The following is a 14882-nucleotide window of genomic DNA, read 5'->3' on the forward strand; positions in this document are numbered from 1 at the left end:
TATTGGCTAAACCTGTGGTTTACTTATAGCTGACACGCTTTGACGAATTTAACAGTGCTGTGGTATAAGGAAGAATAAAAAAAAATATTAATATCGGTCGATAAATGTTAACGTTTCTGGTCAGATTTTCTGCACAGTTAGCAGCGTAGCATCACTGCTAATATTTACTCCGGGGAAGTACAACCCCGATTCCAAAAAAGTTGGGACAAAGTACAAATTGTAAATAAAAACGGAATGCAATGATGTGGAAGTTTCAAAATTCCATATTTTATTCAGAATAGAACATAGATGACATATCAAATGCTTAAACTGAGACAATGTATCATTTAAAGAGAACAATTAGGTGATTTTAAATTTCATGACAACACCACATCTCAAAAAAGTTGGGACAAGGCCATGTTTACCACTGTGAGACATCCCCTTTTCTCTTTACAACAGTCTGTAAACGTCTGGGGACTGAGGAGACAAGTTGCTCAAGTTTAGGGATAGGAATGTTAACCCATTCTTGTCTAATGTAGGATTCAAGTTGCTCAACTGTCTTCGGTCTTTTTTGTCGTATCTTCCATTTTATGATGTGCCAAATGTTTTCTATGGGTGAAAGATCTGGACTGCAGGCTGGCCAGTTCAGTACCCGGACCCTTCTTCTACGCAGCCATGATGCTGTAATTGATGCAGTATGTGGTTTGGCATTGTCATGTTGGAAAATGCAAGGTCTTCCCTGAAAGAGACGTCGTCTGGATGGGAGCATATGTTGCTCTAGAACCTGGATATACCTTTCAGCATTGATGGTGTCTTTCCAGATGTGTAAGCTGCCCATGCCACACGCACTAATGCAACCCCATACCATCAGAGATGCAGGCTTCTGAACTGAGCACTGATAACAACTTGGGTCGTCCTTCTCCTCTTTAGTCCGAATGACACGGCGTCCCTGATTTCCATAAAGAACTTCACATTTTGATTCGTCTGACCACACAACAGTTTTTCACTTTGCCACAGTCCATTTTAAATGAGCCTTGGCCCAGAGAAGACGTCTGCGCTTCTGGATCGTGTTTAGATACGGCTTCTTCTTTGAACTATAGAGTTTTAGCTGGCAACAGCGGATGGCACGGTGAATTGTGTTCACAGATAATGTTCTCTGGAAATATTCCTGAGCCCATTTTGTGATTTCCAATACAGAAGCATGCCTGTGTGTGATGCAGTGCCATCTAAGGGCCCGAAGATCACGGGCACCCAGTATGGTTTTCCGGCCTTGACCCTTATGCACAGAGATTCTTCCAGATTCTCTGAATCTTTTGATGATATTATGCACTGTAGATGATGATATGTTCAAACTCTTTGCAATTTAACACTGTCGAACTCCTTTCTGATATTGCTCCACTATTTGTCGGCGCAGAATTAGGGGGATTGGTGATCCTCTTCCCATCTTTACTTCTGAGAGCCGCTGCCACTCCAAGATGCTCTTTTTATACCCAGTCATGTTAATGACCTATTGCCAATTGACCTAATGAGTTGCAATTTGGTCCTCCAGCTGTTCCTTTTTTGTACCTTTAACTTTTCCAGCCTCTTATTGCCCCTGTCCCAACTTTTTTGAGATGTGTTGCTGTCATGAAATTTCAAATGAGCCAATATTTGGCATGAAATTTCAAAATGTCTCACTTTCGACATTTGATATGTTGTCTATGTTCTATTGTGAATACAATATCAGTTTTTGAGATTTGTAAATTATTGCATTCCGTTTTTAATTACAATTTGTACTTTGTCCCAACTTTTTTGGAATCGGGGTTGTAAATAATTATACGCTCATAAATAATTAAGTGCATTCACATACAGTTACGCAATTAAAATATTTCAATACATTTTTTAAAGAATTTTTAAAAAGTGATTTGGTACTTTTACTTATTTAAGAAGTGATCGTTTTTTCCCCCAGACTGTGTTTGTGTGATTTATGTTTCTTGTCACCACAGCAACCGTGTTACACTGAATGTAAGTACCGAGATGTTGATCTCCCATGTTCAGTGTACAGGAAATGTGTGATAAGCTCGTTCTGTATTCAGAGACTTCTTCAGACACGAAGCACGCTACATGAACCACATCACCACAATGCTGTCTGTGTGTGTGTGTTGAGCAGGAAAGTGTGCTTGGTGGCTGGCGCACTTGGTGATTTCCGATATGTGACCCATATTGCTGAAACCACACATCCGCATGCATATAATGAACTGAAGCATCTGTTCTTAATGTAGCATCCAGTATGTGTGGTGTTATTACTGATAAATAATTACGTTAGGGGTCTTAGGACTTGCTTGCACAGCGTTGCTTCATATCAGACTTCCCATTGTCTTTTGTAGATACAGTTCAGCAGCAAACAGCAAAACCATCAAAAACTCCAGGATAGTGAGTCAGAAGGATGACGTGCATGTGTGCATCATGTGTCTCCGAGCAATCATGAACTATCAGGTACTTTATGCAACAAACGTTTGCTAAAAGTTTGTAGATGAAATCATGTGACACTCTGTAGCTCCCTCTAGTGGTTTTACAATAGTATGAGTACACATAGGAGCTCTGCACATTTCACAAAGCAATCAATGTGTACGATATTTACATGATATAAATTTGTTCTGCTTGAGTTTGTCCTAAAGTACACTGTGCTTCTATACAAACGCTAACTAAGCCTCTGAAACACTGCCGTTCTGCTAGTATTATGTATAGAGTGCAAGAAAATTACAATTAAAGGTGCAGTCAGTGATTCTGTGACATGTCCATAAAATGTCTGCTCAGAGGAAAAAGTGATCCCTGAGGAGACCAAATGATGTGCAAAATCTAACCAGGACGATAAAATGTGTCTGGCTAGATTGCTTGTCCGTCATGCTGCCTGTCAATTTAGGAAGCTTCCACTTTTCCACTAGAATTCCAGTTTTCTAGCTCATCTCATCTCATTATCTCTAGCCGCTTTATCCTTCTACAGGGTCGCAGGCAAGCTGGAGCCTATCCCAGCTGACTACGGGCGAAAGGCGGGGTACACCCTGGACAAGTCGCCAGGTCATCACAGGGCTGACACATAGACACAGACAACCATTCACACTCGCATTCACACCTACGGTCAATTTAGAGTCACCAGTTAACCTAACCTGCATGTCTTTGGACTGTGGGGGAAACCGGAGCACCCGGAGGAAACCCACGCGGACACGGGGAGAACATGCAAACTCCGCACAGAAAGGCCCTCGCCGGCAACGGGGCTCGAACCCGGACCTTCTTGCTGTAAGGCGACAGCGCTAACCACTACACCACCGTGCCGGCCTCCGTAAATATGTTGAAACGTTTCTGAAAGAAGAACGGCCGTACAGAGGGATATATGCAAGAATGCAAAATGTACCGACCTGTGCACCAGATACTTTCAAAATTTGTTTACACGGGTCCATTTAGGTGGTCCATAAGCGGGAGAATTTGTTTGTGTTTATTTTTTCGGAACAGCTAGCTTCAGCTAACAAAATCGCTGACCGAATTTTTAAAGGATCACCAGATAAACATAGTCATGAGCTGCTGTTTAATGCGAGATTTGAAATTGTGGACTAAAAAAACAAGTAATGGAAACACGTGAATTTAAAAAAAAAAAAACTTAAATATTACAAAACCCTTTTTTATGCTCACATGAGGTGGTTTCTCAGGTGATTCAATTAATCATTTCAGAATATTTCGCAAAATTGAAATGGAAACACATTTTTGGCAAATGTCACATGACATGACATGAAAAGCAAATGGAAACACCAAGAGCGCTCTGTATGAGCTATTGCAAGAGGAGAAATCCCAGCTTTAATAATATAATATAATATAATATAATATAGGGCGGCACGGTGGTGTAGTGGTTAGCGCTGTCGCCTCACAGCAAGAAGGTTCGGATTCGAGCCCCGTGGCCGGCGAGGGCCTTTCTGTGCGGAGTTTGCATGTTCTCCCCGTGTCCGCGTGGGTTTCCTCCGGGTGCTCCGGTTTCCCCCACAGTCCAAAGACATGCAGGTTAGGTTAACTGGTGACTCTAAATTGACCGTAGGTGTGAATGTGAGTGTGAATGGTTGTCTGTGTCAGCCCTGTGATGACCTGGCGACTTGTCCAGGGTGTACCCCGCCTTTCGCCCGTAGTCAGCTGGGATAGGCTCCAGCTTGCCTGCGACCCTGTAGAACAGGATAAAGCGGCTAGAGATAATGAGATGAGACTTCTATTTTGCGAAAAACTACAAAGGAAACCCAGATATGTATCAGGATTTTAGATGTACTTTGCTATTTTTTTTTTTTAATCAATTAAGTGAATAATTCTGATAAAGGACAACCGTGTGCATTATTGAGTCCTCAGGATTGAAAATGAGATTCGGTCATAGAACAATTTGGGTTTATTATATGAACGATAAATGGTATGGCTGTGTGTTCTGCCTCACATGCTGTAGCTCACAATCAAGACATTTTCAATAAACATAAATATTACATGGACATGAGTGTTTTACTGGGAAATACGCCACTTGTATTTTTCATATGAGCTACATCCGGGACATGGAGAACCAAAACTGTGACATAAATTTCTATAGGTCACTTGTAAGGAAATCGATGACTTGATTTGATAAATTTGGGTACTTTGTGAATGTGTCTATATAATAAAAAGAAAATCACACATTGGCTTGAAGATATAAAGTTTATCTTCTCATGTTGAAAAGGTTGTAGTTTTCATATGAAATACATTGTGGATCTGAGTGACATATTTAAATAATATTGGCTGGGGTTGAGTGGTCTCTCATCTCATCTCATTATCTGTAGCCGCTTTATCCTGTTCTACAGGGTCGCAGGCAAGCTGGAGCCTATCCCAGCTGACTACGGGCGAAAGGCGGGGTACACCCTGGACAAGTCGCCAGGTCATCACAGGGCTGACACATAGACACAGACAACCATTCACACTCACATTCACACCTACGGTCAATTTAGAGTCACCAGTTAACCTAACCTGCATGTCTTTGGACTGTGGGGGAAACCGGAGCACCCGGAGGAAACCCACGCGGACACGGGGAGAACATGCAAACTCCGCACAGAAAGGCCCTCGCCGGCCACGGGGCTTGAACCCGGACCTTCTTGCTGTGAGGCGACAGCGCTAACCAGGGTTGAGTGGTATATCAGATATATTCCATTCAGCTAGCATGATATTGAACAAGTTGAAGACAAGTAGCTGAATGGAATATATCTGATATACCATGAAAAAAAGCCAGCCAATATTATTATTATTATTATTATACATAAACACTCTCTTCATATCAGCATTCTCGAAGGCCTACCTGTGACTCGGCGCTGTTAGCGCGGCAGTCCAGTCACCTTCCAGCCGGCATAGCATTAAGCAGTAGTGTTAGTGAAGGCCAACAATAGTGCAGTCAAGCCAGTGTTAACTAGAGCAAGTAGCACAGGCTAACGACCGAGCAATTACGATTTCTGTTTCCAGACTCTTCTTCCACGCTGCACGCTCGCCACAGTATTTTTCACTCATACTTCAATATTCACTTCCCTATGTTATTTACTTAGTTACTTTTAAAATCAACATCGACAGCTACACACAACGAAGCGACCTGGCAGTCAAAATTCTCTCAAAATCTTCCGTTTTTAACGAAGCAAACCTGGCAGCCATGTTTGTTTACAAATTGTCACGGTCACTTGTTAGCACAGAAGTTTTACATCTGTGACGTGTGACGTTGTGTTGTCTTGACAACGTGCAATATTGTAACAATATTGCATGCTCATTCTCCATTGGGTAGAGTGACATAATACACGTACTGTAGGATAAGCGATATGCGAACAATATTGCATGCTATCAAACCAAATGAGTGAAACTCGCTAGAAGGGAATAGAACACGTTTTTATTCCATCGAAAAAGTGTACTGTATGTATAATAATTCCCGATATTTCACTCTGATGACATCACTCCTGGTGTTTTCCCGCTGACTAGACCGGTGTTGTTAAAATGGTGAACCGGTTTAAATTTAAAATTCTTTTGATTAACTTGCATTTTTTTGTGTGTGGATGTGTCCATATAATATAAAGAACATTACACGGTAGCACAAAGATATGAAGTTTATCTTCTTGTGTTGAAAATATTTTCACTCATTCACTGCACTCACTCGTGAATATATTCACCACTCAAAGATAAACTTCATATCTTCGCACAACCATGTAATATTCTCTATTTATGTAATGTTTTCTTTTTTCTGTCCTTAGTACGGTTTCAACCTGGTCATGTCCCATGCACATGCGGTGAATGAAATCGCCCTGAGCCTGAACAATAAGAACTCGCGGTGAGTAAAACTCTTCATTAACACCTCCAGTAGTACAAAAGGTTGACATATCTGCTGGGAAAGTTTGCAGGACAATACCAGAAGGACCCGATCATCACCTCGTTTTATTGACCACTTTTCAGTGGCTTTATGTGGGTGTTGAGGCAGGTGTAATGGTGTAGGAATGAACTCTTTGTGGTGGATTAATGACATGTAGGGTTTGTGAATGAAGCAGTACAGTCGTGGCCAAAAGTTTTGAGACTGACACAAATTTTGGTTTTCACAAAGTTTGCTGCTTCAGTGTTTTTAGCATACGGTACATGTCAACTTTTCGTCAATCAAACCTGTATAACCAACCTCCAAAATCCGTATTTCCCTTATAAAATCCGTATAAGATGCAAATTAAAATAATTTACCTAAAATTTGAATGATAATTAACAATGATATATCCCAGTTACTTTTTATTCAATATTAATAACAATAAACCTTCAGAATGAATACAAAGCTCCAATGTTTGACAAAAACACAGTGTTATCAGCGTAGTTACGAAGGAAATACTTCGTTGTTTGGAGACAGGTTTCACTGAGTGGCTATTATGCGCGAGACTTCATATTAGTCACAAAGTCAGGAAAATCTGTTCGTAAAATTACGTTATAATGACCAAATACAATGAAAAGTATTTTTCCAGTCTCACCTGTGAAAGGTAATCCCATGTGATCTCGTTTGGACGGTAAACCTGTTGGTACAGTTAAACGCAGCACATGAATGAGGCATCTTTATTCTCGGCTACTGTCTAGACGCTATACCAGAGACGGTTGAAGAATCTCCACTTTGCCCCATCCAATATGGCGTCGAGGATGACGTATGATTCTACGCAGAAGGCGGCGTCTATGTTTATATGTCTATGACTTCACGGTTGGCGGGATTCTCGCAATGCGGTGTGCGCATGATGAAAAGTGGAACGAAGTCTCGCTACCACAAGATAACCCGCGATTTCATAAGACTCTTTACTGGCTGTCTGTGGTGTACAGTACGTTTGTAAATGTTATGCGCTCTTTTATCATCGTGGGAATTGATTATAGCTCTAAATAAATATTGAAGTTTTTTTAAAGAATCCGTGTAACTTTATTTATACGCCCGTATACTACGTTTATTGAATCAAATCCGTATAAAATACGGACATTCCGTATAGGTTGACGTGTATGTTTTAGATCTTTTTGTCAGATGTTTCTATGATATACTGAAGTACAATTATAAGCATTTCCTAAGTTTCAAAAGCTTTTATTGACAAATACATCAAGTTTATGCAAAGAGTCAATATTTACAGTCTTGACCCTTCTTTTTCAAGACTCCTACAATTCACCCTGGCATGCTGGAGATCAGCTTCTGGGCCAAATCCTGACTGATGGCAACCCATTCTTGCATAATCAGTGCTTGGAGTTGATCACAATTTTGGGGTTTTTGTTTGTCCACCTGCTTTTTGAGGATTGACCACAGATGGGATTAAGATCTGGGGAGTTTCCTGGCCATGGACCCAAAATTTCAATGTTTTGTTCCCTGAGCCACTTGATCACTTTTGCCTTGTGACATGGTGCTCCATCATGCTGGAAAAAGCATTGTTCATCACCAAATTGCTCCTGAATCGTTGGAAGAAGTTGCTCTTGGAGAATGTTTTGGTACCGTTCTTTATTCATGACGGTGTTCTTAGGCAAAATTGTGAGTGAGTGAGCCCACTCCCTTGGATGAGAAGCAACCCCACACATGAATAGTCTCGGGATGCTTTACTGTTGGCATGACACAGGACTCATGGTAGCGCTCACCTTTTCTTCTCCGGACAATCATTTTCCCAGATGTCCCAAACAGTCTGAAGGGGATTTCATCAGAGAAAATAACTTTACCCCAGTCCTCTGCAGTCCAATCCCTGTACTTCCTGCAGAATGTCAGTCTGTCCTTGATGTTTTTCTTGGAGACAAGTGGCTTCTTTGCTGCCCTTCTTGACACCAGGCCATCCTCCAAAAGCCTTCGCCTCACTGTGTGTGCAGATGCACTCACACCTGCCTGCTGCCATTCCTGAGCAAGCTCTGCACTTGTGGTGACCCGATCCCGTAGCTGAATCCTCTTTAGGAGACAGTCCTGACATTTGCTGGACTTTCTTGGGTGCCCTGAAGCATTCTTCACAGCAATTAACCCTCTCTCTTTGAAGTTCTTGATGATCTGATAAATGGTTGATTTAGATGCAGTCTTACTAGTAGCAATATCCTTGCCTGTGAAGCCCTTTTTAATCCAAAGCAATGATGACTGCACGTGTTTCCTTGGAGGTAACTATGGTTAACAGAAGAAGACAATGATTTCAAGCACCACCCCCTTTTTAAAGCAACCAGTCTGCTCTATCAACATGGTAGAGTGATATCAGCTGCCTTATCCTCCTTAACACTTTTTCTCCTGAGCTAATGAGAAGATCACTGAAATGATGTGAGCAGGTCATTTTGTGGCAGGGCTTTGCAATTAATTGCAATTCATCTGATCGCTCTTCATAACAATCTAGAGAGTCAATGCAAATTGCCACCATAAAAACTGAAGCAGCAAACTTTGTGAAAACCAAAATTTGTGTCCGTCTCAAAACTTTTGACCACGATTGTACTATACAATCGTGGTCAGAAGTTTACATACAGGGACATTCATTAAAATTCATTACAGTTCCCTAAATCTATGATGCTCCATAGAATTCCTGATATATGACAAAATACTTGATCAGTCTGTAATGAACAAGTATTTCCACTGATACTATTTTCACATAGCCTATTAGCTGCAGACTATACTGTATGCTGAAGATGAAATCAGACATCTCACTTGTCATCCCCCCTCCCTGACCTCGTAGCCACATTATCCATCCATCCATCCATTATCTGTAGCCGCTTATCCTGTTCTACAGGGTCGCAGGGAAGCTGGAGCCTATCCCAGCCAACTATGGGCGAGAGGCGGGGTACACCCTGGACAAGTCGCCAGGTCATTGCAGGGCTGACACATAGAGACAAACAACCATTCACACTCACATTCACACCTACGGTCAATTTAGAGTTACCAGTTAACCTAACCTGCATGTCTTTGGACTGTGGGGAAACCGGAGCACCCGGAGGAAACCCACGCGGACACGGGGAGAACATGCAAACTCCACACAGAAAGGCCCTCGCCAGCCGCTGGGCTCGAACCCAGGACCTTCCTGCTGTGGAGCGACAGTGCTAACCACTACATCAATCACCGTGCCACCCCCTCGTAGCTACATCCAACTCGATTTCTTAAACTCAATAAACTGCATTATTTTTGGTCAATGGGATGTAATATACTTGAGTGTGCTTGGGTGCTCGTCAGTATATTTGGGTACAGCACCAAAGTATCACTTATGGAAAAATGACACAAAACAGCTCTTAGTGCTCATATTTATTTATTAATTCATTGTTTAATTCCACACTAGTCACTATCCCTAATACCTAAGGGCTAATACATATTCTCACCAACAAAAATGTCTTTGGTTCCTCCGTGACTTGTTAAATAGGACCTGAAGAACAAAGCCAAAGCCACAAACAAGAGTTCAGCTCATGAGTTTGAAAATTCTCATACAATGGATACAAAGCAGAGCTTTTCCCCCTGAAGGACAGATGTTAGACAGGCTAGGTGGATAAGGTTTAGTCTGATGTATGACACGTAATGTAAGCCTATTCATTCTGTTGATCCTGCTTTGACCTTTTTTTTTTCCCCCTCGGAGGAGCCGTGATGTTCATGCTTGTCATTGTTTTTTTTGGTGCAGGACAAAAGCACTGGTCCTGGAGCTTCTGGCTGCTGTGTGTCTGGTGCGAGGGGGCCATGAGATCATCCTCTCAGCATTTGATAACTTCAAAGAGGTACCTAGAAACACTGTACACAACCTTGTATGGATGATATGAAGTCTGGACAGGGATATACCTGTTGACAGTTGATGAGATTGGGTTATTGTGTGCTGTAGGGGAGTTCCAGTGAGCTCTATGGAGTGACACAGACCGTTTGTGTTTCAACAGAATGGTGGAAACCATTTCATTTATGTGTGTTAAATACCAGGCCAAACTATTTTAAGCTTACCAAGTACAAAACAAGTGTAGTTTGCGATAAAGATCAGCAAGTTGATGGGAGAGAGTCGCCTGCTGTAACGTTTCTTAACCTTCCCCCATTCTGCTTGTCCAGTCACCTAAATGCCGGAAACCAGGAAATTACTCCACTCTGCCTGGAGCGGTCTGAGCAATGTGGGAAGCACTGCATGATGCACAACGGTTCCCAAGTCTCCTATTTACAATAATATATACACTGATATGGTCAGATAATATGTGCCTTAACAACCATATACCTACTATATTTCCATGAAAACTGAATGAACTTTAAATGAACATTTCATGTCCTTATTAAAAGAAGGTTTTCGTGGAAAATCAGGAGTTACGGGAATTATAATGAAATGCTGCTAAAGAATCTTATTTAGACTCTTAGCCAAAGCACGTACCAGCTTCGTAGTAGATTCTGACAGCAAACTTTAGTTTACTGATGATTTTTTTTTTTTTGAGTGTAACAAACCCAAAAAGTAAAGGAAATATGATCAATATTATACAGCGACCACTGTCAAATATAAACATCAGATCCTTGTTTTAGGAAAGATATTTTGAGAGATAGTTACAGTAGCTTGGTTATTCAATCAGATTAGCTAGAAAGGTTGGTAGAAAGTTCCCTAGGGCCTGTGATTTGAGAATTCGAGCTCGACTGAAGTAGCTCAGGAACTGTAGAAGTTGAATAATGTTCTGCAAATTGCTATTTGTTGTTATATTTTGAGCATGAAAAATGACTGTGTTAAGCAGATGCTTTGGGTGCTACATATAAATGACCGTTCATGTAAACTTTGCAGCCTCAGACTCGAGCCCTAGACGCTGTTATTTTTTGTCTCCAGGCCACATAAACTATTTGATTATATTGCAAAATATTCTCCATAAATAACAAGCCTATATAATTTTGTGTGGGAGAATGTGTTTGGAAGATGCATCACTCCATATTTCTGCCTTTGAAGCTCATCTTTTCCCATGAATAACAGCAATTAAGCCTGGTTTTCTTTGCTAATGGCTGCAGTTGACCTCTCTGGACCTAATTTTTGCAGTCAAGTGTAAATCCATTCCAAGTATTTAGTGCATCATATCTTGGCTCTTTATTGGAGCCACAGAATTTTTTATTCCTGAACTTTCCAATGACAGAGCACTTTAGGGCCAAGTTGGAGGTTTGGATTAAATCCTTTCGATAATAAATGTAATAACTTTGATTATGGGAGACTGAGATTTCCACCACTGATAAAATTCGCTCCTTTGAGAATTTTTCTATGTTGAGAACCCCTGTGTTTCTGGCATATCTAACACTAACGAACATTCATTTTTACCATGAAGGTGTGCAAGGAGAAGCACCGCTTTGAAAAGCTGATGGAGTACTTCCGTGGTGAAGATGGAAACATTGATTTCATGGTAGGAGAACCTCCTCACTGAACCATATCTTGAGCTTTAATTTGTTGTATTTTTGTGATTTGGTCCCATTTCATGTTTCTGCTCATATACCAGGTGGCCTGCATGCAGTTCATCAACATTGTGGTCCATTCTGTAGAGGACATGAACTTCCGTGTGCATCTGCAGTACGAATTCACTAAACTGGGTCTGGATGATTTCCTAGAGGTAACGATTTGCTGTCATGTACAGGAGTTTTGAACGTTTGTGACCAAATTTATGTGCCTCAAGTTCCGCTTTGAGATTTAAAATAAATAAAGCCCAAATGTAAACTCTACAGTTCTCTTCACATTTCTCTGTCATTCAACCTTTCCAGTTTGGTGTTTTAAAAGTCACAATCGAGAAAAATCCAACATTTTAGAACAAACTTATTTGTATGACTATTGCGTATTGGGACCATTGTAGGTTAAAAAATACAGAGATAAGGGAGGGGTAATATTCTGGGGAAAAAGCTTGGAATTTTGGATATTAAAGTCTGAAATTTACAAGAACAAACTTGGTTATTCTCTGAGATTAAGAAGTCATAAAGTTGTGAGGAAAAAACTTTGAAAAAATAGTGGGGGTTTTGTGCATTACGGAATTGAGAGAGGGGGTAGTATTCTGAAATAGTGCAACCCCGATTCCAAAAAAGTTGGGACAAAGTACAAATTGTAAATAAAAACGGAATGCAATGATGTGGAAGTTTCAAAATTCCATATTTTATTCAGAATAGAACATAGATGACATATCAAATGTTTAAACTGAGAAAATGTATCATTTAAAGAGAAAAATTAGGTGATTTTAAATTTCATGACAACAACACATCTCAAAAAAGTTGGGACAAGGCCATGTTTACCACTGTGAGACATCCCCTTTTCTCTTTACAACAGTCTGTAAATGTCTGGGGACTGAGGAGACAAGTTGCTCAAGTTTAGGGATAGGAATGTTAACCCATTCTTGTCTAATGTAGGATTCTAGTTGCTCAACTGTCTTGGGTCTTTTTTGTCGTATCTTCCGTTTTATGATGCGCCAAATGTTTTCTATGGGTGAAAGATCTGGACTGCAGGCTGGCCAGTTCAGTACTTGGACCCTTCTTCTACGCAGCCATGATGCTGTAATTGATGCAGTATGTGGTTTGGCATTGTCATGTTGGAAAATGCAAGGTCTTCCCTGAAAGAGACGTCATCTGGATGGGAGCATATGTTGCTCTAGAACCTGGATATACCTTTCAGCATTGATGGTGTCTTTCCAGATGTGTAAGCTGCCCATGCCACACGCACTAATGCAACCCCATACCATCAGAGATGCAGGCTTCTGAACTGAGCGCTGATAACAACTCCGGTCGTCCTTCTCCTCTTTAGTCCGAATGACACGGCGTCCCTGATTTCCATAAAGAACTTCAAATTTTGATTCGTCTGACCACAGAACAGTTTTCCACTTTGCCACAGTCCATTTTAAATGAGCCTTGGTCCAGAGAAGACGTCTGCGCTTCTGGATCGTGTTTAGATACGGCTTCTTCTTTGAACTATAGAGTTTTAGCCGGCAATGGCCGACGGCACGGTGAATTGTGTTCACGGATAATGTTCTCTGGAAATATTCCTGAGCCCATTTTGTGATTTCCAATACAGAAGCATGCCTGTATGTGATGCAGTGCCGTCTAAGGGCCCGAAGATCACGGGCACCCAGTATGGTTTTCCGGCCTTGACCCTTACGCACAGAGATTCTTCCAGATTCTCTGAATCTTTTGATGATATTATGCACTGTAGATGATGATATGTTCAAACTCTTTGCAATTTTACACTGTCGAACTCCTTTCTGATATTGCTCCACTATTTGTCGGCGCAGAATTAGGGGGATTGGTGATCCTCTTCCCATCTTTACTTCTGAGAGCCGCTGCCACTCCAAGATGCTCTTTTTATACCCAGTCATGTTAATGACCTATTGCCAATTGACCTAATGAGTTGCAATTTGGTCCTCCAGCTGTTCCTTTTTTGTACCTTTAACTTTTCCAGCCTCTTATTGCCCCTGTCCCAACTTTTTTGAGATGTGTTGCTGTCATGAAATTTCAAATGAGCCAATATTTGGCATGAAATTTGAAAATGTCTCACTTTCGACATTTGATATGTTGTCTATGTTCTATTGTGAATACAATATCAGTTTCTGGGATTTGTAAATTATTGCATTCCATTTTTATTTACAATTTGTACTTTGTCCCAACTTTTTTGGAATCGGAGTTGTATTTGAGTAAAGGCGGCATTGTGGTTAGCACCGTCGTCTCACAGCAAGAAGGTTCTGGGTTCGAGCCCTGCGACCGACGAGGGCCTTTATGTGTGGAGTTTGCATGTTGTCTGCGTGGGTTTCCCCTACAGTCCAAAGACATGCAGCTTAGTTTAACTAGCTACTCTAAATTGCCCATTGATCAAGCTTTGAGAGGGATGGGCTTCGCCAAGTTTAAATGCCCTAGATACACCAATGATGGACTGTTAAAATGTCATCAGTGGTGCCCCTACGACCCTTGCTGGCTATGGGAAGAAGAAGATTTGAGTAAAAATTTACAAGAAAACCCCCCCTCAAATTCTGAGATAAAGTCACAAATTTCTAAATAAAAAAACTCAGAATTTTAGAGATTAAAAATTCACAAATTTATCAGAAAAAACCCTCAGAAATTCCAAGATTAAAAGTCACAAATTTACAAGAGAAAAACTTAGAAAAATAGTGTTTTTTTGTTTTGTTTTTTTGTCAAGGAACCAGATCACTTCATTTTGGAAGGTTGGATCAACATCATACTACCGACACCCCAACACTAAGAGATTTTATCCTACATTTCCCAGAATGCATTGCAGCCAGGAAGCATAAGATCATTTTGAGTTTTTTTTCTTGCAAACTGATAACTTTATAATCTCAGAGAATTTCTGAGTTTTTTCCCTCTTGGAATATTACCCCCTTCCCCCAGCTCTATTTTTTAATACCTACAATGGCCCTAACAGACCGTCATACATTTGTCTATTATTGAGTGCTTTTTTTTTAACAATGTTTTAGATTTTTGGGGGGCA

At 40.9% G+C, this 14882-nt stretch overlaps 1 protein-coding gene across 5 annotated transcripts in view; it reads left to right on the forward strand.

Annotated features, from left to right (window-relative positions):
- fmnl3 (formin-like 3) overlaps positions 1-14882 on the forward strand; it is a 109331-nt gene that overhangs the window by 64403 nt on the left and 30046 nt on the right. For all 5 annotated transcript variants that reach the window (XM_060937431.1, XM_060937432.1, XM_060937434.1 and 2 more), the window contains 5 exons: positions 2346-2454; positions 6237-6313; positions 10098-10191; positions 11740-11814; positions 11908-12018. In XM_060937431.1, the coding sequence (XP_060793414.1) occupies positions 2346-2454; positions 6237-6313; positions 10098-10191; positions 11740-11814; positions 11908-12018 (466 nt within the window). The remainder of the gene's footprint in view (positions 1-2345; positions 2455-6236; positions 6314-10097; positions 10192-11739; positions 11815-11907; positions 12019-14882) is intronic.

The sequence above is a fragment of the Neoarius graeffei genome, chromosome 13, assembly GCF_027579695.1.
Source record: "Neoarius graeffei isolate fNeoGra1 chromosome 13, fNeoGra1.pri, whole genome shotgun sequence".
NCBI lineage: Eukaryota > Metazoa > Chordata > Actinopteri > Siluriformes > Ariidae > Neoarius > Neoarius graeffei.